This window comes from Stenella coeruleoalba, assembly GCF_951394435.1.
Source record: "Stenella coeruleoalba genome assembly, chromosome: 13".
Classification (NCBI taxonomy): domain Eukaryota; kingdom Metazoa; phylum Chordata; class Mammalia; order Artiodactyla; family Delphinidae; genus Stenella; species Stenella coeruleoalba.
This window is the reverse complement of record NC_137159.1, coordinates 69,099,503-69,126,076: the sequence shown is the minus strand read 5'-3', so window position 1 is coordinate 69,126,076 and position 26,574 is coordinate 69,099,503. Positions and strand designations below refer to the sequence as shown.

At 54.1% G+C, this 26,574-nt stretch overlaps 1 protein-coding gene across 2 annotated transcripts; it reads left to right on the top strand.

The window, feature by feature from the left end:
* Positions 1-44: 44 nt before the first annotated feature.
* On the top strand, positions 45-22,586 carry CAD (carbamoyl-phosphate synthetase 2, aspartate transcarbamylase, and dihydroorotase). 2 transcript variants are annotated; one of them, XM_079940412.1, is made up of 44 exons: positions 45-325; positions 565-704; positions 2,878-3,007; positions 3,862-4,004; positions 4,179-4,320; positions 4,507-4,678; positions 4,885-5,070; positions 5,242-5,354; positions 5,676-5,821; positions 6,078-6,209; positions 6,580-6,813; positions 6,939-7,160; positions 7,360-7,548; positions 7,782-7,906; positions 8,087-8,217; positions 10,894-11,006; positions 11,251-11,495; positions 11,712-11,958; positions 12,325-12,423; positions 12,603-12,827; positions 12,915-13,097; positions 13,322-13,504; positions 13,816-13,983; positions 14,596-14,778; positions 14,898-15,002; positions 15,438-15,677; positions 15,924-16,005; positions 16,306-16,472; positions 16,635-16,799; positions 16,942-17,073; positions 17,295-17,496; positions 17,864-18,054; positions 18,149-18,289; positions 18,501-18,602; positions 18,982-19,078; positions 19,706-19,750; positions 19,858-20,027; positions 20,138-20,212; positions 20,734-20,946; positions 21,152-21,277; positions 21,476-21,631; positions 21,717-21,818; positions 22,001-22,095; positions 22,208-22,586. In XM_079940412.1, the coding sequence occupies exons 1-44, from the start codon at positions 244-246 to the stop codon at positions 22,308-22,310; spliced, it is 6,642 nt and encodes a 2,213-aa protein (XP_079796538.1). In that variant the 5' UTR covers positions 45-243; the 3' UTR covers positions 22,311-22,586. The 2 variants fall into 2 exon arrangements, with proteins under 2 accessions (XP_079796538.1, XP_079796537.1); XM_079940411.1 differs by having other exon boundaries at positions 47-325; positions 13,322-13,540.
* The last annotated feature ends 3,988 nt before the right edge of the window (positions 22,587-26,574 follow it).

Below are 26,574 nucleotides of genomic sequence, written 5' to 3'. Positions count from 1 at the left end.
CCCCGCCCCTCACGTTCCTAGCCCCGCCCCTCACGCCGCCAGCTGCCCGCGCCGCCGCAGTTTGCCGCCGCCTAGAGCGCCTGGGCTCCTGCGCGGTCCACGCCGCCCTTGATCCAGACACCGGCGCGGCTAGCCACGTGGACCGAATCCGGGCGCGCCGTCCTCACGTGGTTCTAGCATCCGCTGGGGCTTGCTGCGTTTCCCGCTTCTCTGTAATCACCCCGGCTTCTGAGCTCCGCTCCCATGGCGGCCCTGGTGTTGGAGGACGGGTCGGTCCTGCGGGGCCAGCCCTTTGGGGCCGCTGTGTCGACTGCCGGGGAAGTGGGTAAGCAAGTCCGGGCTGGCTGCCGACCTCATCCCACTCTCTGCTGCCCCTCTCTGCCCAGCCTGCCCTGCCCAGACCCCGCCATTTTCCCGCCTGCACACCCCCTCCCCCGCCATTCCCCAGCCCGGCCCCTTTTATCCCTGACGGTCAGGGCAGCCTGCACTGGGGCATTATCCTCGCTCGGGGCAGTGCTCCGAAGAGTGCCCTGCCTAAGCCCCAGCTCTGCCTCTTTCTTGCAGTGTTTCAAACCGGTATGGTCGGCTACCCCGAGGCCCTCACTGACCCTTCCTACAAAGCACAGATCTTAGTGCTGACATATCCTCTGATTGGTAACTACGGCATTCCCCCAGATGAAGTGGATGAGTTCGGACTCAGCAAGGTAGCCACATCCAATGCTTTCTCTACATTCCTTTTCAAATCAGTAATTGTTAACTGTTAGTGAAGACACTGACATTCCGCTAGGCATTCTGGACAAAGCAGGTACACACTAAAGTGATAGACAAGCACTCTGCAGGGTTTGTTAGGTAACACCTTGAGAAGCACAGAGTGCTGGAGGCGAAGGCGAAGAGTCTGGGCTCTAGTAAGGAACCAGTGAAAATTTTTTAGCAGCAGAGTGATGTGATGGGAGCAGTGCTTTAAGAGTGCGTAAATTAATGGGAAAGAGACTGGAAACTAGGGTCACACCCTTCTCAGTGATGGTGGGTCACAGTTCACCTACCAGACCAATGAAGTTGATTATCATCTAAACCTGCTTTCCTTACCTTGCCTCATTCTTTACCACTTTTCAGTAGAGTTCTTACAGTATGTAGATAAGAAACTCAGTTTCCTTCTCAGTGAGGTTTCTCCTATTCCTCCTCGTCTGGAATTTGGAAACTAAGTTGCCCTCTGAGAGTTCAAGTAATAAAAAAAAAAAAAATCAACACAAGTTAATTTTAGAGCAGCCATAGCCTCCGGTGCAGTATTCCTCAAAACTCACTTTGTCCTAATTCTAGGGTTACTGAGCCTTTAATTCTTAATATGCTTTCCCTGTCACCCTGACACTTGGAAAAGGAAACTCTAAGAAAGAGAAGTGCTTGGTATTCCTGGAAGAACCATTCCTCATCACATAAATTCACTGCATTCTGTATAAATTCACTGCATTCTAGCTTCTAATGCACTATCTTGGTTAATTGACCTAAGTCTTCAGCTTTGTCAACTCTAGATACATGTCAAAGTTGAGTTTGTACACTTGCAAAATTGAGGCCCTGACAACCAAGGTGAGTAAGGCCTCCTGGAGCCACCAGCCCACCACGGATGCTTCTGCAGCACATATGCTGTAAATGCACTTGTCCATGTGCAGACACCTAGCCACGGAGGGTTCTGCCAAACTAGCCTTCAGATCCCATTCATCTTTCTTTAAACCTTCCACCACTAAGCCGATGTAGTTTAAATATGCCACTTTCTCCTAGATAAACAATTTGTTTCTCTACTTAGTTATTTTAAACTTATCTATCGAGTAGCAAATTTACATTACCTTTTTTCTTTTAATTTTTTTAAAAATTTATTTTATTTTCCACTGCGTTGGGTCTTCGTTGTTGCATGCAGGCTTTCTCTAGTTGCGGCGAGCGGGGGCTACTCTTCATTGCGGTGCACAGGCTTCTCATTGTGGTGGCTTCTCTTGTTGCGGAGCACGGGCTCTAGGCGCTCGGGCTTCAGTAGTTGTGGCTCACGGGCTTAGTTGCTCCGCGACATGTGGGATCTTCCCAGACCAGGGATCGAATCCTTGTCCCCTGCATTGGCAGGCGGATTCTTAACCACTGCGCCACCAGGGAAGCCGTACATTACCTTTTTTTTTAATGATAATCCCTTACGAAGTGGGGGTGGGGGTGGGGTGGGGGTATAATGCCTAGTATTGCACCCCGAAGCTTTGTCTTTACTTAGTAAGGTATTGTGCCGCTGCCTATTCTACACTATGTTTTTATCACACCCTGTGATTATGATATTGTTTTATCTACGTTACTTTATTATTTTCTGGTTCCCTAGGTAGCAAATTAACATTCTGAAAACAGGACCTTGTCTTTTTTTATGCTCGTGCTCCTCCCCCAGCATCTGTTACAGTGCCTGGCACCAGGTGGGCCCTCAGTAAACGCTGACTACTATCATGTGTCAGGTACCTTGCTCTTGAGTTCATAGTTCGCTGATGAAGACATCTGGACACATTTGTAATACAATGGAAATAGCAAGTCAAGTAGAAACAAAGTGAACTTAGGTGAGCTCTAAGGAGGAGACACAAGCTGCAGTGGGTGAGAATGGGGGTGACTTCATGGAAAAGGGGATAGAAGAAAAGGAAGGGAAAAGGAAAATGTCATTTCAATTACTAATCAGGCACCCCAGGCCCATGTGTTCAGTGTTTCATGCGGGGGACAGCATTGCTGATAAAAGGCAAAAGCATGAGGTGCTTGGCATGTTAAAGGAACGACAGGTCATTGAGTGTGGCTGGAGTACAGGGTCCATGGCCCTGCAGGAAGGTGTGTGGCCCTGGGCTCCTCACAGTCTCCTCCTCCCATCGACAGTGGTTTGAATCCTCGGGGATCCACGTGGCAGGACTGGTGGTAGGAGAGTGCTGCCCCACACCCAGCCACTGGAGTGCCACCTGTACCCTGCATGAGTGGCTGCAACAGCGTGGCATACCCGGCCTACAAGGTATGGTGTCTGAGTGGAGCACAGATACCCAGATGGAAAGAATCAAGGACTCTGTGGACTCTTGGGACTTGAGTCCAAGATTGTGATACAGTGTACCTGATTCCAAAGCTTTAGACTGGGGGCTGGAGCTGGGGGAAGGAACTGAGCTCTCACTCAGATGGAAAATTTCAAACATGCAAAAGGAGAGAATAGGATAATGAACCCCCAGCTTCATCAACTCAGGGCTAAACTTATTTCATCACCACTACTACAACTCCCAGATTATTTTGAAGCAAATCTCAGACATAATATCATTTCACCCACAGAGAGTTCAATAGCTGTGAAAAAAAAACCCTTGTAAAAACATGATCACAGTAACATTACGGTAACCTTTTAAAAATTAACAGTAATTCCTTAATATCAAGTATACAAGGAATGTTTAAAATTTCTCCAACTTTCTGATTTTTTAAAAACTTTGTTTATTTGAATCTGGGTCTACGCAAGGTCTGTGCATTGCACTTGGTTGATAATCTTTACTCTTTGGACCTTGTAACCTATTTGACACAAACCGTTGATTTTCCTTTAGAATACCCCACAGTCTGCATTTTATTGATTACATTCCTGTATTGTCATTTAGCGTGTTCTTTTGTCCCTTGGTATTATTTTCTGTAAACAGATCTGGAGTGGTGGTTCAATTCATATGTGATACTTGGGGGCAAGAGTACTTCATGGTAGGGTACTTCCAGCAGGATAGCCCGGGATTTTTGATGCCCATGGAACAGTCACAGTGTGTGACTCAGGCTCTGAAATGGAAGTCTGACGTCATGCGTGACTGCGTTGGGGGAGTGATCTCTCAGAGTCTGCTGTTTGGGCAGGAGTGGACACTCGGGAGCTGACTAAGAAGTTGCGAGAGCAAGGGTCTCTGCTGGGAAAGCTGGTCCAGGATGGGACGGAGCCTTCAACCCTGCCGTTCTTGGACCCCAATGCCCGCGCCCTGGTGCCGGAGGTCTCCATTAAGGTACAGAGGTAGAGTGGGAGAGTATCCCAGACTAAGCACAGTAGTTATATTCTGCCCATACTGAGGGGTGAACACTTGAGGGAGAACCAGAAGAGGCCTCCAAGGTAGGGATTGTTGTGTGTGCACATTATACCTACTAATCACAGCTGTCAACCATCGCCCTTTATTCCTCAGGTCCCACGGGTGTTCAATTCAGGGGGCACCCCTCGGATCCTTGCTTTGGACTGTGGCCTCAAGTATAATCAGATCCGATGCTTGTGCCAGCGTGGGGCAGAGGTCACTGTGGTACCCTGGGACCACGCATTAGACAGTCAGGGTGAGTAGCTTAGGTCTGTACAAGGTGACAGACAAACAGCATGGGTGGAAGGTCTGGCCCTCGGTCCAGTTGCTGAAAGTCAACATGAGCTGCAGGGAAGAAGGTGGAGATAAGGGCTTTTGCTCTAGTGGTGTTTCTCTCTAGTTGAACCACGGGTTTTGACATCATCTTTTCTGCCCACTCCAGAGTATGAGGGTCTCTTTCTGAGTAATGGCCCTGGCGACCCCGCCTCCTATCCCAGCGTGGTATCCACACTGAGCCGTGTCTTATCTGAACCGAACCCCCGACCTGTCTTTGGGATCTGCCTGGGACACCAGCTGTTGGCCTTAGCCATTGGGGCCAAGACTTACAAGATGAGGTGGGACTTGTGGGGAGAGGAAGTGCCCACACCTCTGACATGATGAGGTGTGGGGAGTCTTGGGACTGGGAGTAGAGTTGGTGTTCATTAGTGTTGAAATAGGAGTGCGGGTTGTTGAGAATCGTGAGATCAGCAAGAGCTGGGTTTGGTGCAGTAGTGAAGGGAGGGTGAAAGGGGCCTGTGACTCAGTACGTTTCCATCTCCAGATATGGGAACCGAGGCCATAACCAGCCATGCTTGCTGGTGGGCTCTGGGCGCTGCTTTCTAACATCCCAGAACCATGGGTTTGCTGTGGAAACAGACTCACTGCCAGCAGGCTGGCTTCCTCTTTTCACCAACGCCAACGATCACTCCAATGAAGGCATTGTACATGAGAGCCTGCCCTTCTTCAGGTGAGCCTGGGTGGTTCTGGCATGATGACTGGATCTGTACGGCTTTGAAGCCCACTGGGACTTGAAGATCAAAAAGTAAAGTGCAGCAGTGGCCCCCGTCACCTTTCCCACTGCCTACCTCCAAGACTGCCGATGATGCTGGCAATTTTCGTGATCCACTCTCTTCAACAGTGTCCAGTTTCACCCAGAGCACCACGCTGGCCCTTCAGATATGGAACTTCTTTTTGATATATTTCTGGACACTGTGAAAGAAGCCACCACCAGGAACCCTGGGGGCCAGACAGGTAAGCACTTGAGTAGAACTGGGTTGTGGATCTAAGAATGGGCTCCAGGAGACGCATAAGATGGACCTGTCTCGGGAAACTGATAGGTGTTTGGGAGGTTAGGCGGGAGGGCTGGAAGGCAGTCAGGCCAAGATGATTCATGTATGCTTCTTCTATTCAAAGGAACCCAGAATCACAAGTCCTGGCTTCTTCTGGTCCTGCCTCTGCCACTCGTTAGAGGCATGACTTGTTCTTGATTCTTCTGTAAAGTGAGGGGTTAGTCTAGATGACCTCTCGGTCTCATTCAGCTCTAACACTCTATGACTTTCTTTGCCTCCATAGTTCGAGAGCGGCTGGCTGAGCGCCTCTGTCTCCGTGGGATTCCCACCCCAGGCTCTGGGCTTCCACCACCACGAAAGGTTCTGATTCTGGGCTCAGGGGGCCTCTCCATTGGCCAAGCCGGAGAGTTTGACTACTCAGGCTCTCAGGTAAAGCACGTGCGTCCCTGACCCTCTGGGTGTGTGGCCCTCAGGAGCAGACAGGGCTGAGGCATGAGCATTAGTTGTAGGGAGGAAGTGACCCAGGAGATCTGGGGAACGTGCAGAAAGGTGAGGTGGTGAGGAACAGAAGTGGTTTTTAGGGACTGAGAGTCCAGGGAGGGGAGAAGAGGAAGAGAAATACTGGTCTAAGACTGAAAATCTTGCTTCTGCATTCGAGGCCGATATGCCCTTTTTGTCCCCCTAGGCGATCAAGGCCCTGAAGGAGGAGAACATCCAGACGTTGCTGATCAACCCCAACATTGCCACCGTGCAGACCTCCCAGGGGCTGGCTGACAAGGTCTATTTCCTCCCAATAACGCCTCACTACGTAACCCAGGTATGACTCGGGTGAGGCTAGACTGAGGGGACCCACGTGGGCAGGGGGATCCTGTGTCACTCTGGGTTTTTCCAACTTCTTTTTTTTCTTTTTTTTTTTTTTTTTTTTGCGGTACGCGGGCCTCTCACTGTTGTGGCCTTTCCTGTTGCGGAGCACAGGCTCCGGACACGCAGGCTCAGCGGCCATGGCTCACGGGCCCAGCCGCCCCGTGGCATCTGGGATCTTCCCGCACCGGGGCACGAACCTGCGTCCCCTGCATCAGCAGGCAGACTCTCAACCACTGCGCCACCAGGGAAGCCCTTTCCAACTTCTTTGATCCACTCCCTAACCCCAGGGTCTTAATGCCTATTATTCCTCTCTCCTCCCTAAGGTGATACGTAATGAGCGCCCAGATGGCGTGTTACTGACTTTTGGGGGCCAAACAGCTCTGAACTGTGGTGTGGAGCTGACCAAGGCTGGGGTGCTCGCTCGGTATGGGGTCCGGGTCCTGGGCACACCCGTGGAGACCATTGAGCTGACTGAGGATCGGCGCGCCTTCGCCTCCAGGATGGCCGAGATCGGAGAGCACGTGGCCCCCAGTGAGGCAGCAAACTCTCTTGAGCAGGTTCGGGGCATGGTTGGGGTGGACAGGTGTTGTTTCCTTGACGTCGTATTCTCTCCGGGTCCAGGAGCCCTCCGCGCGGCGCGCAGTCAAGGCCTGATCCGTTTGTCCATCTCTGCTCGTTGCAGGCCCAGGCAGCTGCCGAGAGACTGGGGTACCCCGTGCTGGTGCGCGCAGCCTTTGCCCTGGGGGGCCTGGGCTCTGGCTTTGCCTCTAACAAAGAGGAGCTCTCTGCTCTCGTGGCCCCAGCTTTTGCCCATACCAGCCAAGTGCTGGTAGACAAGTCCCTGAAAGGATGGAAGGAGATTGAGTATGAGGTGGTGAGAGACACCTATGGCAACTGTGTCACGGTGAGTGACGGACGAGGGGCATAGCATCAGGCAGCATGAGCCCTTGTAAGAGCCGGGGTCCAGCTGATATCTTTGAGAGTTCGATGTCCCTCAGACCCAGGATGGGTGCGTCTCCAGAGGCAACAGGACCCTGGGATGCAGCCTCGTACCTCTCCTGACTCCCTTTGGCAGTGACCACTCTGGGACTCTCCCTTCACAGGTGTGTAACATGGAGAACCTAGATCCACTGGGCATCCACACTGGGGAGTCCATAGTGGTGGCTCCAAGCCAGACGCTGAATGACAGGGAGTACCAGCTACTGCGGCAGACGGCCATCAAGGTGACTCAGCACCTTGGAATTGTGGGGGAGTGCAACGTGCAGTATGCCTTGAATCCTGAGTCTGAGCAGGTGAGACTCTAGGCCGTGGAGCTGATACTGTAGCTGTTGGACCGCCTTCCATAATTTTGGGGCCTCTAGGCCAAGAGGCCCTTTAACCCTACAGACCCTGGAGTAGAAGCTGGGATTATCTTCAGTAGGGTCGGAGGATGCTGCTTTATTTTCCTGCCTTTCTGAGACCTTTCCTAGGCAGGCCTTCTAAGCCAGTTATCTGGTAACTCTTTCTCTGTTCTCTCTCTTTGCAGTATTACATCATTGAAGTGAATGCCAGGCTCTCTCGCAGCTCCGCCCTGGCCAGTAAGGCCACGGGCTATCCACTGGCCTACGTGGCAGCCAAGCTGGCTTTGGGCATCCCTCTACCTGAACTCAGGTACAAGGGTTGGGGAGAGATCAGGGAGGAAAGGTGGTGGGGAGCTAAAAAAAACATGTATGGGACAGGGAACATGGAAAGGACGTTGGCCTGGATGTGTGGGATGGAGAGAACTATCTGGAAGCTCACCATTTACATCTCCTGCTCTGTCCTCTGGCACCCTCACCCGATGGCTCCCAGGAACTCGGTGACAGGGGGAACAGCAGCCTTTGAACCCAGTCTGGATTATTGTGTGGTGAAGATTCCTCGCTGGGACCTCAGCAAGTTCCTCCGTGTCAGCACAAAGATTGGGAGCTGCATGAAGAGTGTCGGTGAGAGACACACCCCAGGAGCCCCCTCCCCAGATCACCTCATGGGGTCCCACATGTCCCAAGGATCTAGAATGTCCTAGAGTCAGTTCCCTGGCATGATCTTTCAGCTCCTATATGAGCAGCTTCTTGGGAACACCGTTTCTCAGAACTAATATTTCCAACTAAGATAGCAGTCCTCCTCAGGGGCGGGAATCAAAGGCATCTGGAAATCTGTCCGAATACACATGCTACCTCCACTCCCCAGATGGCATGTCAAAAATCTTGGGATGGGGTGATAGCCATTGGACTGTCTCATTTCTCTCATGTTACGAATGAGTAAGCAGGTCCCACAGAAGGAAAGTGTGTGCCTGAGTAAAGGGCGGAGCCAAGAACTGAAAACTAGATCAGTTGCTAGTTGCTTATGTTCCTCTGTTTACAGTACGTTGCCTGTCATGCGTGAGACCAGTTCCATGAAACTCCACGCACAGCACTTCATGGCATTTTGCCCATGGCCTCGTCACTAGGCTGTTAATACAGTGACAGTTTGTTCTCCACGCTTGTTTAAATACTGATTGCTTCAGGGAAACGACGACTGCTGTTTTCCTATGAACACTTCTAAGGCCAAGTCAGCGCAGTGGCAGCCACGCTGAGCGTATCTCCTTCTCTGGGCACTTCCTGCCATGGTCCCTAAATGAAATGTTTTTTAATACAATGTCTAAGATCAGAGCAGGACATCAGACACCTTTTCATAAAAACAGGGACACTTAGTAATGAATAGTGAACGGGCATGATGGTCAGCCTCCAAGCAGTGGAGAGCATGCTGGGATTGAGTTAGTATGCTTCCTTATACTGACCCTTTAAATTGCCTTGGTTTGTCCTGCAAAGCATTTCCATTAAAACAAGCATGTGCATGTACCAAAGTGCCACCAGCTAAGGGTAAGAGCATTTTGCTGTGTTCCAGATTTTCCATTAAGAGCAATAGTAGCCTATAAACACGTAAGTCTAAGCTCAGATATGATCTCAGAATGTTTAGAAATCTTACAGGACTGCCAAGTTGTTCCTTCTGGAGATGAATTTCTGTTAACGTAAAAATTATAATAAACATGGGAATGAAGCCATAAATTGTGGCTAAAAGAAGTGGATTGAAAATAGGACAATCAAAAATTGATTCCTAGATGAGACATTTAAGTATCTTACATCTATTTGAGTGTTCTTGGAGTGTGATCTGCCATGGTCACTTTTTGTAACTTTTATTATACAAGTAAGATACATGAATCATTGAGAAATTAGAAAAGATAGTTTAACCAAAGAAGAGTCATCACCTGTAATCTTGTCATACAGAGATTAATTTGGGGATATGTGTGATTCCAGGATTTTTCTAGGCCTGCGTGTATTAGTGCATTGGGTTTTTCTTTTACCCAGGATAAAAACTTTTGTAATACAACCACATTACAAAGGAATTGAGCAAAATCACTCATCCACTCACTTAACATTACTGGTACCACCTTGATGTTTTTAAAATTTTTTTAAAGAAACAAATGTTAGGATTGTAAACAGAAAAATACATTTGGTAAGGAATATTTGAAGACCCTAGGGTAAATTGTCAGAGGACATGAACAGAACTTTATAGAATGGGAAATCAATAAGCAGGGCTGGGGGGTGGGGGAAGTTCCCTCTTTTTAGTAGTTATAAATCTAGTTAAAATGAGATAATTATTTTTGCTTATTAGCAAAAACTGTTTTAAATGATTATACACACTTCTTAGAAGATTGGTTAAATTTATACTTCGTATTGTAAAGCGCAAACTTCTATAAAGCCACTAATACTTACCAAGGGCCAGAAGATTTATCTTACCTATTGCCCATGCACTTCTGGAAATCTATCCTAAGGAGATAACCTAAAGCACGGAAAACATCACAGCCTCACTTAGAATGATGAACACGTCAAAACTAAATGTCTTACAGTAAGTGAGCAGTTACATTATGGTAAATCATACAGGAGTTAAACGGCTGGTAATAAAGTGACATAGAATGTGGGAACAAGCTTACCATGAGGGAAAAAGCAGGATAGAAGTTGTATGTGTACTATAATCATGTATAAAACATATTTGAAAAAAGTCCAGGAGGAAGTACTCTAAAGTGATAGCTGTGAATGTGATTAGCTCTGGATGGATTTATAGAGTGATGGGATCATCTTCCTGTTACCAGACTTTTAAAAAGTTTTAAAGGGTAAGCCAGATCCCAAATGGTATCATCACAATATGAATAAAGCAAACCGAATAACTGGATAACCCAACGGGTGGGTGGGGCCTCTGTGATACAAGTGCAACATGTTCCAGTATCCACATGCCCATTGTAGGCATTTTAGTTTCATTTCACTAATAAACACAAAACATGAAAATGGTAGGGAGAAGAGGTGCAAGTGTAAGATTCTCAATGAAACACCATAAATCCCACAACCGTGGGACTTGACTGTAAACTACAGACATTCTGGGGACTTCCCTGGCCATCCAGGGGTTAAGACTCCAAGCTTCCACTGCAGGGGGTGCAGGTTCGATCCCTGGTTGGGCAACTAAGATCCTGCAGGCCACAAGCTGAGGCCAAAAAAAAAAAACAAAACAACTACAGACATTCTGGGCAGCACGCCCCCAGCTGCCTCTGCCCTCTGGCCCTCAGTGCTCACATGGTATCCCTCCAGGTGAGGTCATGGGCATTGGGCGTTCTTTTGAGGAAGCTTTCCAGAAGGCTCTGCGCATGGTGGATGAGAACTGCGTGGGCTTTGATCACACAGTCAAGCCCGTCAGTGACGTGGTAAGCGGCTCCCCTTCCCCTGGCAGTACCCTCGGGACGGACCCTGCTTCTCTCTGTCCCCAGCCCCTGAGCTTGCTGCCAGTAGTACTAGCAGCAGTCACTGGCGGACCTTTGCTGTGTTTTCACTTTGCTGAGGGTTCGGTGACTTCATTTCTCATGTTTCATTATTCTGAGGACGTATCACTAGATTTGTTTCTACAGATGGGGAAGCGGAGGCTTAGCTTGTCTGCCCTCTCCCCGTTAGGAGCTGGAGACTCCAACAGACAAGCGCATCTTTGTGGTGGCAGCTGCCCTGTGGGCTGGCTACTCGGTGGATCGCCTGTACGAACTTACTCGCATCGACCGCTGGTTTTTGCACCGAATGAAGCGGATCGTAGCACACACCCAGCTGCTGGAGCAACACCGTGGACAGTCTCTGCCCCTACCCCTGCTGCAGCAGGCCAAGCGCCTCGGCTTCTCAGACAAGCAGATTGCCCTCGCAGTTCTCAGGTCAGGGATGGCGGGGAGGGCCTCGGGCTGAGAAGTGCCGGGCAGAGAACCTTTGTACCAGCGAGGGGCCCTCGGAGGGGAGGGTGTGGGGAGCTTTGGAGGCCCCTGACCTTCAGCCCTGGGAATTTTCCTCTCTGATCCCTACCTGGGATCTCCGCCCTCTACTTGGTCCATACCCCACTCCCAGGGCCTACGTTTCTGACCCTTCTTCTTCAGCACAGAGCTGGCTGTTCGCAAGCTGCGTCAGGAACTGGGGATCTGCCCAGCGGTGAAGCAGATTGACACAGTTGCAGCTGAATGGCCAGCCCAGACAAATTACTTGTACCTGACATACTGGGGCACCACCCATGACCTCAGCTTTCGAACGCCTCATGTCCTGGTCCTGGGCTCTGGCGTCTACCGTATCGGCTCCAGCGTCGAGTTTGACTGGTGTGCTGTGGGCTGCATCCAGCAGCTCCGAAAGGTCCAAGAGCTAGTCTTTCCTATGGTTTTCTCTGCTGTTCTAATCAGCTTTGGCAGCTGCCTTCCACCCACACTCAACCCTGGCACTTTCTAGTCATTGCTGCACCTTAACATCTATCACAGGGCTTTGGGTTGGGGGGGTCCCCTTAAGCCGTCCTGTGCCTCACATGTGGTTCCTCTCCAGAACTCTGTATCTGCTTTTCCGATAGCTTCATTGCTGGTCTGACTTCCCTCCCAAGGCAGCCGTCCTGTACAGCAGTTTCAGAGACAGCTGAGGCGGTGCTCTCTGGAGTACTGCTTTGGCTTTACTCTCTTGGTGCTCTTCCTCCCATCTGATTGCTGAATGTCATTCCCCTCGCTGTCGCAGATGGGGTATAAAACCATCATGGTGAACTACAACCCAGAAACAGTCAGCACCGACTATGACATGTGTGACCGACTCTACTTCGATGAGATCTCTTTTGAGGTGAGACGGGTGAAGGCTGCATGTTAGCCTGGGAGGCAGTCAAGTAGGAGTAGCTGACGGACCTAAGACTCTTTAGAACTTGTGGGATTTGAGGGTGAAGGCTGAAGAGCAGAGAACAAGAAGACTCAGACCCCTGACCCTGCCTGCTGCCGCCACCTGTTTATCCTCCTGCACCGTAGGTGGTGATGGACATCTATGAGCTAGAGAACCCCGAAGGCGTGATCCTGTCCATGGGCGGGCAGCTGCCCAACAACATGGCCATGGCTTTGCATCGGCAGCAGTGCCGGGTGCTGGGCACCTCCCCTGAAGCCATCGACTCGGCTGAGAACCGTTTTAAGTTCTCCCGGCTCCTGGACACCATTGGTATCAGCCAGCCTCAGTGGAGGGAGCTCAGTGACCTAGAGGTGGGCTGGGGGCCTGGTGGGGGGCTGGAGGCTGGATGACGTCACGGGTGAGTGTGAGCAACCCAGCTAAGCTCCCTTTGCCCTTAGTCTGCCCGCCAGTTCTGCCAGACCGTGGGGTACCCCTGTGTCGTGCGCCCCTCCTATGTGCTAAGTGGTGCTGCTATGAACGTGGCTTACACCGATGGGGACCTGGAGCGCTTCCTGAGCAGTGCGGCAGCTGTCTCCAAGGAGCACCCCGTGGTCATCTCCAAGTTCATCCAGGAGGCCAAGGTGGGAGGCTGCAGACAGGTCTCTGCAGGCAGGCTCCCAGCCTCAGAGGCGACTCCCCTCTCTGGTCCTACAGAAGTTTGTAGGCACAGGGGGCTGGATAGGACGGGTTGTGCCCGGGCTCTTAAAGGAAGGGAAGCTTCCTGCAGGGGCGAGCGGGAGAAGAAGATGGCCCTTGCTCTACATCACATTGCCCTGCACGCCGCCCACCCCCCACCCCCCACTAGGAGATTGATGTGGACGCTGTGGCCTGTGATGGTGTGGTGGCAGCCATCGCCATCTCCGAGCACGTGGAGAACGCAGGTGTGCATTCAGGTGATGCCACGCTGGTGACCCCGCCGCAGGACATCACTGCCAAAACCCTGGAGCGGATCAAAGCCATCGTGCACGCCGTGGGCCAGGAGCTGCAGGTCACAGGACCCTTCAATCTGCAGCTCATTGCCAAGGTAGTAAGAGGGGGCTAGAGGCAGGGACCAGAGGTCCGTGGCGCCTCCTTGTTCTGTGCCGGCCCTGGCGCCAGGGAGCCCTCATCGGAGGAGGAAAGCCTGAGGGGCAGGGTCACAGCTCGAGCCCACAGTATTGTCAGGGTTTCTAATAGTCACCCTGCCCCCTGTCCCGGGTTGATGACCCACAGAACGATGAGTGGGGGGAAGAGCCAAGGTCCCTGGGATGGTGTCACAAGCCCACCTGTGGAAGGCCTGACCAGTCCCTCTCTGCCCAGGACGACCAGCTGAAAGTCATCGAGTGCAACGTGCGTGTCTCCCGCTCCTTCCCCTTCGTCTCCAAGACCCTGGGTGTGGACCTAGTAGCCTTGGCCACGCGGGTCATCATGGGGGAAGAAGTGGAGCCTGTGGGGCTCATGACTGGCTCTGGAGTCGTGGGGGTAAAGGTAAGGAGGATTGAAGCCCGAGGTTATCAGTCAGCGGGGAGGCAGATAGTGGAGGGAGTTCATCTCCTGCACAAGCTATATGTCAGTCGGCATATAAACCAAGCACCTCCTGTGGGCAAGGCCTTCCTGGGCCGTCAGGGCAATAAGATGGTCTTTGTCTCTTAGGAGCTTCCACTCTAGTGATGGGAGGCAAGAGAAGTCGGGTCCAAAAACAGCTTGTTCCTAGAACAGTGTGTGATAAACCTGCATAATAGAGATAAAAACAAAATGCTAAAGGAGGTGCGACTTCCAGAGAGGGTGGTGACCCTCAAGAAGGCTCAAGAAAAGAAGTGGTATTTGGAATGAGCCTTGGAGGACGGTCAGGATGTGAGATTTGAGATTGGCCAAGCTTGTTGAGGAGGTGTTCCGAGGCCAGGGAGTAGCCTCGTGGAGACCGAGGGGAGCCCGAGCATGTTTGGGAAGCAGCTGATGATTGGTGGGTTCACGTGGAGCCGCACAGGGAAGGCTCACCCCGCTGTCTGGAGGAGGCCGAGAGAGGGGATTGAGGCCCCCCCACTGGTGCAGGATATGGGCCTATCACGCCTGGGCCTCACTCACCTCCTGCTCTCTCAGGTGCCCCAGTTCTCGTTCTCCCGCCTGGCGGGTGCTGATGTGGTGCTGGGTGTGGAGATGACCAGTACCGGGGAAGTGGCTGGCTTCGGGGAGAGCCGCTGTGAGGCCTACCTCAAGGCCATGCTAAGCACTGGCTTTAAGATCCCCAAGAAGAACATCTTGCTGACCATTGGCAGCTATAAGGTACAGAATCCGGGGGGTGCCTGAAGATGGGGGGACAGATGGCCTTGGCTCCCTGGGCCAGGGCTGACCTTGAAGTGGAAGACGGGAGAAACACAGCCTCATCCTCCTTCTTGGTTCAGAACAAAAGTGAGCTGCTCCCAACTGTGCGACTGCTGGAGAGCCTGGGCTACAGCCTCTACGCCAGCCTGGGCACTGCTGACTTCTATACAGAGCACGGTGTCAAGGTATGGGCTGCTCCTGCCCTACCCCACGCTGCCCACTCTGCAAGGGTGTGAGAGCACCCAGGAATTCTCTCCCTGTTCGCCTGCTTTTCTTGTCATTGTATAAATTATATATTCCACGTAGAGCAGTAGAACGTACAGAGAAGCAAAGAGAAAAAAAGAATTCCCTCATGACCTCCCCACCATTGTTAACATTTTGGCATGTTTCCTTCCAGAATTTTATCTTTCTGCGTGAAGTGTGGGCTCATACCGCAGAGTCCTTGGTAACCATAGTGTAGATGCCTTTCTTGTCAAGAAAAATGCTTTGCCTGTAGCTAAGAGAGGTAGCCTGGTCCCCATCCTCCTCATGGGCTCCCGGGCCACCTCTCCTCCCTTCCGGTTGGCCTTCCTGGCCCCTGCCAGGCTCGGGTTGGCCCCGACCTTGTCTCTGGGCCACAGGTAACGGCTGTGGACTGGCACTTTGAAGAAGCAGTGGATGGAGAGTGTCCACCACAGCGAAGTATCCTGGAGCAGCTCGCTGAGAAGAACTTCGAGCTAGTGATTAACCTGTCCATGCGCGGGGCCGGGGGCCGGCGTCTCTCTTCCTTTGTCACCAAGGGCTACCGCACCCGGCGCCTGGCCGCTGACTTCTCCGTGCCCCTCATCATCGATATCAAGTGCACCAAACTGTTTGTGGAGGTAACTGACACCTGGGTGCTGGGAAGGGGGCAGCCAGCGTCAGTGGGGGAAGAGGGAGAAGTGAGCGTGCCCTGGGGCTGGGAAATCTCAGTACGAAACAGCTATGCTAGTGATCAAGTTTTGTGGCTGCAGAGAGAGAAGGTGGGTATAGAGAGGCCGAAGCCTGGTTTATGGGAAAACCCAATCCCTCTCTGCACCTCCCAGGCTGCCCTTAAGTCAAAGCTGACCGTGGTTCCCACTTTGCAGGCCCTAGGACAGATTGGGCCAGCCCCTCCTTTGAAGGTGCATGTTGACTGCATGACCTCCCAGAAGCTCGTGCGGCTACCTGGTAAGTGCATCTCTTGAGAGAACCTGGCTTCTGGACACTGGTAGAAGCTTGCATGGACCCTGGGTGCAGCACAGGATGGCCGTGGGGCCCACTCTGCCCTGGAGTGTACAGAGTGGGGAGGGCCCAGAATCTGCCTCACCCTAAGGTCTTTTACTCCTCCATCCACGATGCCCTTGACAAACCTCACCACCTCTCACTTGTATCGGTCGCTGCTTATTTTCCTGCCACCCCAGTTCACCTCCTTGATGCCCTGCGTGTCTCGGAATCTTCCTCTAATCTGCTGCCTCCGTGTTCTCCCAGGATTGATTGATGTCCACGTGCACCTGCGGGAACCAGGGGGGACACACAAGGAGGACTTCGCTTCAGGCACAGCGGCTGCCCTGGCCGGGGGCATCACCATGGTGTGCGCCATGCCTAATACCCGGCCCCCCATCATCGATGCCCCTGCTCTGGCCCTGGCACAGAAGGTGAGCCCTTGTTCTGCTTCCTGGTGACCCCCATGCCCCCACCAGCCTCCCCCACCTCCCTGAACCCTGCTCCCTCTGCCCCTCCCCAGGGGCCCAGGCCATGCATGGGTGCCACGCTGGCACCGGTGCTGAGGGGCCTAATCTCAACTGTACCCTCTCCAGCTGGCAGAGGCCGGCGCCCGCTGTGACTATGCCTTATTCCTCGGAGCTTCGTCGGAAAACGCAGGGACCCTGGGTGCTGTGGCTGGGTCTGCTGCAGGGCTGAAGCTCTACCTCAACGAGACCTTCTCCGAGCTGCGGCTGGACAGTGTGGCCCAGTGGATGGAGGTAGGGGTGGGCAGGTGGGAGGAGGCAGCCAACCAGTACCTCCTGGCTTGAGGGCCCCACACAGTGGGCTGGCAGCAGTGAGTCAGGAGCTCTGTGAGGGCTTGGGCTCTGCACGGTCCCGGAATGTTCTTCCTGCCCCCAGCACTTCGAGACGTGGCCGTCCCACCTCCCCATTGTGGCCCACGCAGAGCGTCAGAGTGTGGCCGCCGTCCTCATGGTGGCCCAGCTGACCCAGCGCTCGGTACACATCTGTCACGTGGCGCGGAAGGAAGAGGTGAGAGCCCAGCAGAGGTGCCCCTGTTGCTTTCCCAGTAACTCCAGGTGATCAGGGTAGTCCTTGGGGGCAGGAGAGGGGCAGGGCACGAGCAGGGGAGCCTGGAGCCCGTACCCAGCACATCTGCCCCATGACTTTCCGAGAGGGGAGGTGGGCTGCGGGGACTTTGCAGGGTGGGGCCTGGAGGGAGGCCTCCTCGAGGTCTCCCTGCTCTCCCCCAGATCCTGCTGATTAAAGCCGCAAAGGCACGGGGGCTGCCGGTGACCTGTGAGGTGGCGCCCCACCATCTGTTCCTGAGCCGCGATGACCTGGAGCGTCTGGGGCCCGGGAAGGGGGAGGTTCGGCCTGAGCTTGGCTCCCGGCAGGATGTGGAAGCCCTATGGGAGAACATGGCCGTCATCGACTGCTTTGCCTCCGACCATGGTGAGAGGGCCCAGGCCGAACCCCCTCTGCCCGGGCGGGCTCGTGCCCCATCCTCACGGGCAAGGACCTTGGGTTCCATGAAGATTGGGCCTTGATCTGGGTAGGATCCCAGCCTCTAATACAGTTCCTGGTCTGTCATAGGTGCTTGATAAATATTTACTGAAAGAATGAATGAGTAAACTGTAAATGAGAGAATGTGGGTGAAAGGGGTGGGCCCCCAAAGATGACAGCAGTCCCAGTTTCCCTACCTTCTGATTCCCAGAAAAAATTAGCATCGGGGTTGGTAGTGAGGCACCATCTTGGTGGCGTGCGTGACCTCTCGTGTGTGGAGGCGATCGGTTCCGAGGGTCATGCTCTCTTCTCGCAGCCCCCCACGCCGTGGACGAGAAGTGTGGGCCCCAGCCACCCCCCGGCTTCCCGGGGTTGGAGACCATGCTGCCCCTACTGCTGACGGCAGTGAGCGAGGGCCGGCTCAGCCTGGATGACCTGCTGCAGCGACTGCACCACAACCCCCGGCGCATCTTCCACCTGCCGCCCCAGGAGGACACCTATGTGGAGGTGTGGGGTTGAAGGCCGGGGGGCGGGGGCTCCCCAGCCCTGGGAGCCGTTCCACGCCGCAGCCCGTGCCTGGCGTAACCCGTGACTCTGACAGGTGGATCTGGAGCATGAATGGACGGTCCCCAACCACATGCCCTTCTCCAAGGCCCACTGGACACCCTTTGAAGGGCAGAAGGTGAAGGGCACCGTCCGCCGTGTGGTCCTGCGAGGAGAGGTTGCCTATATTGACGGGCAGGTATGTGTGTGGCCCATGCTCAGGCCGGTCGTGACCCGCTCGTGCTATATTCTCCTCCCACCCCAGCACATCTCTGTGGTCCCACTACCCGTCCAACTGCCCTGGGTGCGGGTGGGTGCAGGTCCCCAGGGCATTTTTTTCTTGTCGCTGGCTTCCACCCCTTTAGGACCCCAGTCTGGCTCACTTGCCCGCCCCTGCCTTCTGTCCGCAGGTGCTGGTGCCGCCGGGCTACGGACAGGATGTACGCAAGTGGCCACAGGGGGCTGTTCCCCAGCTCACGCCCTCGGCCCCCGCCGCCAGTGAGCTAAACACGGTATGCGCGCTGCTTCAGGCTGGGGGGCGGGGTTGGGGGTACAGGCAGGCATCGGGCTGGCAGCATTGGTGGTTCGGGGCAGTGGAACGTTCGTCACTTAACACTTAATATCCTCACCACCTACCCCCTCTACTGCAAAACATAGAATTAACTCTCAGTTTAGGAGTCTTCCCACAGGAAACACACCCCATTATTAACCCAAGCAGAGAGACGTCTTGGAGAGGCCAGTGGGCCCGCGCCTGTTGAGGGCAGCCCAGTGGGAGGCGGGGCTGAGGGGACATGATGGAGGTAGAATCCTAGCGGACAGGGAGCAGTTTGGCTTTTCTTGAGGGATTGAATTTGAGGAGGGTCAGGTCAGTACCCAGTGTTGTCTCTCCAGACCCCAGAGAGGCCCCGCCGGGGCATCCCAGCGCTTCCCGATGGCCGCTTCCACCTGCCGCCCCGAATCCACCGAGCCTCTGACCCAGGTTTGCCAGGTAAGAGGAAGGTCCTATGACGTGGAGGGTGGGGCCACCTGGACTTAGAGACGTGTCCAGATGGGCTCCTCTCCCCCGCAGTGTCCCAGGTGGGCTGAGGTTGGGGGCTTTGTGGCCTAGGAACTGTCCCAGCGCCCCCCAGCACCTCACCTCTGTCCACTTACCTTGTCCTTCCTGCTGCCCTCATCTGACCTGCTGTGCCCGCCTTTGCCTAAATCAGCCCGCCCAGCTTGAGGGAGGCATCCCACAGCTTCTTCTCACAGGCCCTTTTTTGTTGTGGGCAGCTGTGTTCCTCCGCCTGGGAGCTGGGATCCCATGGGGCAGCAGAGCGTGGGGTAAATCCAGGTTGTTGGTTGGTGTGAGCCTGGCCGTTCTCCCTGCCTAGGAGCCTTTTGCCAACTGGGAGGGTTCCGGGAGGGCATCACTGATCACACACAACAGCCCCTGTGGGAAATCACGTGTCCGTGCCCAGAGCTGCCGGTCCTTCCTGCCCTCACCTAACCTGCTGTAGCTACTGTGGTGTGAGTTGGTTTAACACAGACACTGTGGTCCGGAGTCCTGGGGAAGCGGGGGCTCTTCACACACCTCAGCCACAGGCTTACATCTGTCCTGTTGCCCTCTTTGTAGCTGAGGAGCCAAAGGAGAAGACCTCCCGGAAGGCAGCTGAGCCAGGTGAGAGACGCCCCGGAACACGCGCTCACCTTGGGGACCTCTCTGATCTGGCCTGGGTAGGAGGAACCCTCTGACCAGCCTCTTCCGCCCCGTCCCTCACTCTGCAGAGCTGATGGGAACCCTTGACGGCACCTGCTACCCTCCACCACCAATACCTAGACAGGCGTCGCCCCAGAACCTGGGGACCCCTGGCCTGCTGCACCCCCAGACCTCACCCCTGCTGCACTCATTGGTGGGCCAACATATCCTGTCTGTCCAGCAGTTCACCAAGGATCAGGTGCCTGGGGGAGGGAGGAGGGGAACACCCAGAGCTTTGAGGACCTGGAGAGTCGGGGCTAGGGCCCCTGGGGGCCACCGCCTTTCCAGCTGACTTGGGATCTTTCTTAGATGTCTCACCTGTTCAACGTGGCACACACGCTGCGCATGATGGTGCAGAAGGAGCGGAGCCTCGACATCCTCAAGGTCAGGGTCAGGGCGGTGGGCTGGGGATCCAGGCCCATGTCAGCAGGGCTGTGCGGTGGTCAGAGGGGTCTCCCTCCCCTGCCATAGGTCCCCTCGTGTGAGTCCACACCCTCCATAGGTAAGCCCTACTCTGGGAGGTCCTGCTCTTCTAGGCCGCCCCCACGCTTGCCCTCCTCCGATCGGTATTCAGCTGACTTGCGGGGCCCTGAGCACCAGCACACAGGCCCGCTGATCTGGTCACTTGATTGGTGCTGGTGTATTCGTGGGAGTGAAGTCTAGGGTATTTCCTTCTCTCCCAGAGAATGAATGTCTCGTTCAGACTCTTAACAATGGCTTTTTGGAGGCAGACCTTTAGCTCAGAGTGACACTATGGTGGAAATGTCAAGGCTACAACAGGTCATGGGAAGGTTTGGGGGACAGGGTTCTAGCACCCCTCTTGCGTAAGTTGGGGAGGCAGGCATCAGCCCACGCGCTCCCCAAGGTGAACACGTGTGTGCACACATGACTCCCGCCTCCCCCAGGGGAAGGTGATGGCCTCCATGTTCTACGAGGTGAGCACGCGGACCAGCAGCTCCTTTGCAGCGGCCATGGCCCGGCTGGGGGGCGCCGTGCTCAGCTTCTCAGAAGCCACGTCCTCCGTCCAGAAGGGTGAATCCCTGGCTGACTCGGTGCAGACCATGAGCTGCTACGCCGACGTCGTGGTGCTGCGGCACCCCCAGCCCGGAGCGGTGGAGGTGAGGCTGGCCTGTGTGCCGGGGCAGGATTGATTTGGCTGGACCCAGGGACACGAGGGCCCTCCTGCCCACACTTCCTGTGACTGCAGGTCTCAGTCGGGCCAGATGGGTGCGGGGACCCCAGGAGGAGTGGGACTGCGGCAGGGAGTAGGGGTCCCTGAGACGCAGAAGACAGGATTCTCCTTCCTCGTCCCCGTGTTCACAGCTGGCAGCCAAGCACTGCCGGAGGCCAGTGATCAATGCCGGGGATGGGGTCGGAGAGCATCCCACCCAGGCCTTGCTGGACATCTTCACCATCCGGGAGGAGCTTGGGACGGTCAACGGCATGACGGTGAGGGTGGTGGCAGGGGTTGGAGGCCTGCCTGGTGATGGTCTGGAGAGGGGGACAGTGGGGAGGTGGTTTCTGCATTTCAGCGTGTGTTGCGCGCATTCTGAGGTCTACGTTCTGGTTCTGAGGCCGAGAGCTTTAAAATGGGGGTGCGGGTGTGCTCAGTCTGGGGGCCCTCTTGGTGACCGGCTTCCTCCCCAGATCACAATGGTTGGGGACCTGAAGCACGGACGCACGGTGCATTCACTGGCCTGCCTGCTCACCCAGTATCGCGTCAGCCTGCGCTACGTGGCGCCTCCCAGCCTGCGCATGCCCCCCGACGTGCGGGCTTTCGTGGCATCCCGCGGCACCAAGCAGGTCAGGCCCTGGGAGCCCGTGGGGGACCTGGGCTGGGCGGTCAGTGCCGGCACCACACTCACCCTGGCTGGGCCTCACCCTCCAGGAGGAATTTGAGAGCATCGAGGAGGCGCTGCCCGACACCGACGTGCTCTACATGACTCGCATCCAGAAGGAGCGCTTCGGGTCTAGCCAGGAGTATGAAGCTGTGAGCACGAGGGCTGAGGAGAAGCCAGGGCTGGAGCTGCTGGGCATCCAGACTGGCAGCCGGGAAAGCTGGGTCCCTCGCTTGCGACAACTGAGTGCGAGGACGGGGGGTGGAACCCAGGCTCGTGGGCTCGTAGCCGCCCCTGCCCGGCCGTGCTCACGGGGCCCCTCTCTGCCTCGCAGTGCTTCGGCCAGTTCATCCTCACTCCCCACATCATGACCCGGGCCAAGAAGAAGATGGTGGTGATGCACCCCATGCCCCGAGTCAATGAGATAAGGTGACGTGGCATGAAAATTGAGGATACGCTTGGGGGCGGGGTCTGGCTCTGGGAGTGCACTCAGTCCGTTCAGGCTGTCGTGGGCACATGGTAACCCTTCCTTCTCTTGCAGTGTGGAGGTGGACTCGGACCCCCGAGCAGCCTACTTCCGGCAGGCGGAGAATGGCATGTACATCCGCATGGCTCTGTTAGCCACTGTGCTCGGCCGCTTCTAGGGCCCGACCCCTCAGCCTCTTCTCAGGCCCAGCTGCTGGGCATGGAATCCGGTGCCCTCCACGGAGGCAGCACACTTAGTAGATGCTCTCAGGCATCCAGATAGGTCATGTGCTCATACGCACACACATGTGGACCACGCTTCAGACGCTGGACTGGACTGGAGCTGTCTAGCAGGGGGTGGGGCCTCTGATGCTGGGGCCCAGTCGGCCCCGTCTCCCTTATTGCACCTGAAATCTGTACTGTTACTTTTCCACTGACTTAGTAAAACAGCTGAGCTGCCTCTGGTTCTTGCTTCCTTGCATGTATCCTGGCTTCAGCAGAGGATGTTAAGTGTAATAGGCAGAGCTTTCTTCTAGAAAACGAGAATAGTTTCCCAAATACGAGAGCAGCCTTGCCGGGCAGGCTCATGTTCTGGCCAGGGGAGCAGCCAGTCCCCCATTTTCAGAGTGGTGGCTCTTTGGGGTTCTGGGCGGGAACATGCCATTCTACCGGTGCTCTCCGTGGCCCGCACTACACTGATAGGTGTCCAGCCCTCCTTCCTCAATTCAGGTGCATGAGTCGTGGTGAAGGGAGGGCTGAGCATCTGCGTCCTGCTAGCGGTGTTCATTATCCCGTAGGCCTTTTCTCTCCTCTGGTTAATCCTCTCCTCAGTGGCTGAGGTGGCCACTGCATCCTCAAAACCTCGCTCGGAGTTCTCCGGCTGCCGGTACTGGGAGGAGCCCCTCCTACCTACTATCCCTGGGAGCCCGCCTCACTGGACTTCTCAGCCTGGACTAGGGTAAGGGGGGCTGAGGAGCACTTCCGCTTGGGAACCCTGGGCTGGGGGCTGAGGTGGAGTAGCTCAGGCATCTGCACGCTAGCGCTTCTGTGGATCCTTCAAAGTGTGTGAGCTCTTCCATTTCATGAACTTGAGCAGCGTTACATTTCTGGATCCAGCAGGCTAACTTACACCCTCTGGGTACAAAGCACCATGTGCAGTGGGAGTATAAGGATGAACAAGGTAATTCTCATCCTCAACTTGAGGCCTCTTAGGTGGTGAGACATCCAGCGACTTCTACAGATTGAATTGGCACACGATGGTCCAAACTGCTCCAACATCATTCAGGAAGAACCTGCTTTGTGCAAAGAGCTATTAGCAAGTTGCAGGGATGGGAAAAGGAGATGGAACTCGTTTTTTGAAAACTTAGCACGAGCAGGAACTTTCCACATATATTTAATCCTATGCCAAACGTCCAACCGTTCTACAGACGCGACACACTCAGAAGATTACCAGGTGGCTTAACCAAAGTCACATCGCTAGGATTCACATATCAGGACCGCTTGACTTCAAACTCACCTTTCTGTTAAAAAGGAAGAAGTTATTTCAGGCTTTAAGGGCATTCAGAATCAGTGGGAGAGACAAGCCACACAAATCTGAACCACCAGAGAACAAGTCTCAGGTGTGTGTGGGGAGCTGGTTCTCAGAAGAGACCAGCACGGGTCTCCTGGTGTCACAAGGATCCCGGGGTTGGGGTTTGGGCTGGTTCCTGAGGAAGGGGCGAGCTGTGCCAGGTGGCTGGGAGGAGGGCGCAGAATCTTGCCGTCCAGCTTGAACGTAGGAGTGGTAGTTCTGTGTCTGCAGCACAGTGAGGACGTACACCTAGACCCAGCAGGACCTTTCTGCTCCATATTGTCAGGCATATTGTTAGGGTTGAGAGTCTGATGAGCCAGACCAAGAGGTTTGGATGTAGATTCCAACAGAAATAGGAGCTTATAACCGCAGGCACTGTTTGAAGAAGGGTGGGACTAGGTATAACATCGTCTGCTCGTCTGGGTCGCTGAGCTGTCTCCAATCCCCCTAATGTTAGTCCTTCCCAGGCTTTTCAAACCCCTGACCCTGACGAGTTCTCCCTCAGGTACCTGGAGGACCTGGTTGGTTGGAAAGGAGAGCATCATTTCTAGAACGCTGCTACTCCTTTCTAGGACTTCAGTTACCCTTTTTATGCTATTCAAACAAAGCAGAGATTATTTTCCCAAGTACTAGGAATCTGTCACACACAGATTCCCACAGAACTCAGGGAGGCTTGTCCTCAGCGGAAGCGGCGTTTGCTGCCAAGAGGCACACACATGCCACTCAGCTGCTAAGTGGTGGGAGGTGTCCCTGCCCTGACCCTTTCTTTGGCTCTGCTAATTGTAACATAGCTCTAAGTTGAATAAACTTCTTTCTCCTACAACCAGAAAGGAGATCTTATGACACTGGGAAGTAAAAAGAGACTCAGCAAGAAATGAAAACAGACCTTTAAAGAAAACACCCATGTGTGAGACTGTCCCACATTCATTAAGAAACACCCTCCTGTGCTCCATGGGATTATCGTTAACCACATAAAGTTAATAAAGTTTCCTGGTCTCCCTTCCTCCTGAGATACTTAAGAGATGTGATCTATTTTTTTTTTAAGTTAACATGGCTCTAATTATGTGCCAAGCACTGTTCTAGCACTTTACAACTATTAACATTCTTTTTTTTTTTTTTTTTTTTTTTTTTGCGGTACGTGGGCCTTTCACTGCTGTGGCCTCTCCCGTTGCGGAGCACAGCCTCCGGACGCGCAGGCTCAGCGGCCATGGCTCATGGGCCCAGCCGCTCCGCGGCATGTGGGATCTTCCCGGACCGGGGCACGAACCCGCATCCCCTGCATCGGCAGGCGGACCCCCAACCACTGCACCACCAGGGAAGGCCTTAACATTCGTTTTTACCTACTCTTGGATGAACTCTTTAAATATATTCCCCTGTGAAAAGAGGTCTGACCTAATGTATTTGCTTATTTCCTTGCAAAATAATTTCCCCCAACTCTTCACTGCCTATATCCTAGTGAAGAAGAAAATCCCTTCAAGACAGGTATTCCGCTTGGAGCTTGAGCACCCTCATCCTGTTCCTGCCACTTGTCGCAATGACCTGCAACCGTGGGCCAGTAAGTCAGTGCACCTTAGGGCTTTAAGTTGAAAGGGTAGAGTTGGAAGTTGCCAGTGTAGCATCGGTAGGCATGTGTAATTCTGTGACGATATCCTGTAGACTCTGGGGGACCTTGCTGGTGATGGTGCGGGGTCGAGAATGAGTGCCAAAAGAGCTGGAGGTAGCAGCCATTCCACCATTAGGGAAGCCAGGTAGGATGTTGTTGCACTAGAAGCAGATGATGGCTGAAGAGAAGAGACGAGAATGGATGTTATAAAACACTAAGGATAGGAGAGTGAAGGGTGGCTCTGTGGGGTGGGCTCTTGAGGAGAACGGGGATGGGTACAGACCAGCTTGGGGTGGGAAAGGATGAATTGTTTGGGCAGGATACTGTTCAGCTGCTGTGGGACATCTCTATGGAAATGTCAATAACAAAGCTGGGGAATTGAAACAAGTGCAACAGAGGTAAATGCTATTTATATGTGATAACGTTACGTGCCCTGAGAACAGAGACGGTATTCACTGATGTATCCCAAGCACCTAGAAAAGTATTGAGCACAGAGTCCGTGCTTAATAAGCACCTGTTGACCGAATCATCAACGTAAAGGTAATGAAAGCTCTTTAAACTTGTGCCTCTGTATTATTCACCGAGAGAATGGGAGCAAAAGCTGTCAGCTAAAACCTGAACGTCAGAAAGGGTTGGAGAAGAGTTCAGAAGAAAGCCCTCAAAGAGGCCCAGAATCTCAGATATGTGAGATATGGGGAGAGGTGTGGACAGGATCAGATCCTGCAGGAGGCCACAGAGAATGCAGTCTGAGGCACAGACCCCGTCTGATGCTTTGTGCGTGGGAAGGTGGCACCATGTTCACGGGCTTCGTGAGGTATTGGCTGAGAAGCTGAGGGTTGTTTGCCGAGGAAAAAAGAGGTGTAGGGATTAGAACGTGAAAGTCTAGAAAAGGCTGGGAAAGCTGTGATGGATCCTCAGGAGATTCATAAAAGGGTCACCAAGCAGGGCTCAAAGGGGAAGCTAGACGTCGTGAGTTTGTGGTAGGGTTAGGCAGGCAATGCCCAGGCAGGGCCACGGCACCTCACCCACCTTGGAGGACCCTCTCTACAAATAGCAATTACTTCCTCCTTGACAGACTCCTGATCAGCTACCACCAAAGGGTGTTGCAGGTTTGCCCTGGGGAGTTAGCCCGGAAGGCACTGGCTTGCTGGCCCATGGCTGGGGGCCTGGGGACTAAGATGGCACCTAATGGGCCTGTATTGACCCCACGCCCGTTCCTTCCCCATCTTTGCATCCGTTCATTCCTTCACCAGCGGGCGTTCCTGAGAGT

What these genes read in the sequence shown, in the direction of transcription:
- CAD (XM_079940411.1), top strand. Translation starts at nt 244, where the DNA reads ATGGCGGCCCTGGTGTTGGAGGACGGGTCGGTCCTGCGGGGCCAGCCC. An exon ending in GAGAGCCTGCCCTTCTTCAG is followed by an intron (nt 5,071 to 5,241) that starts GTGAGCCTGGGT and finishes TCTCTTCAACAG; the next exon opens with TGTCCAGTTTCACCCAGAGC. An exon ending in CCCCGAGTCAATGAGATAAG is followed by an intron (nt 22,096 to 22,207) that starts GTGACGTGGCAT and finishes CTTCTCTTGCAG; the next exon opens with TGTGGAGGTGGACTCGGACC.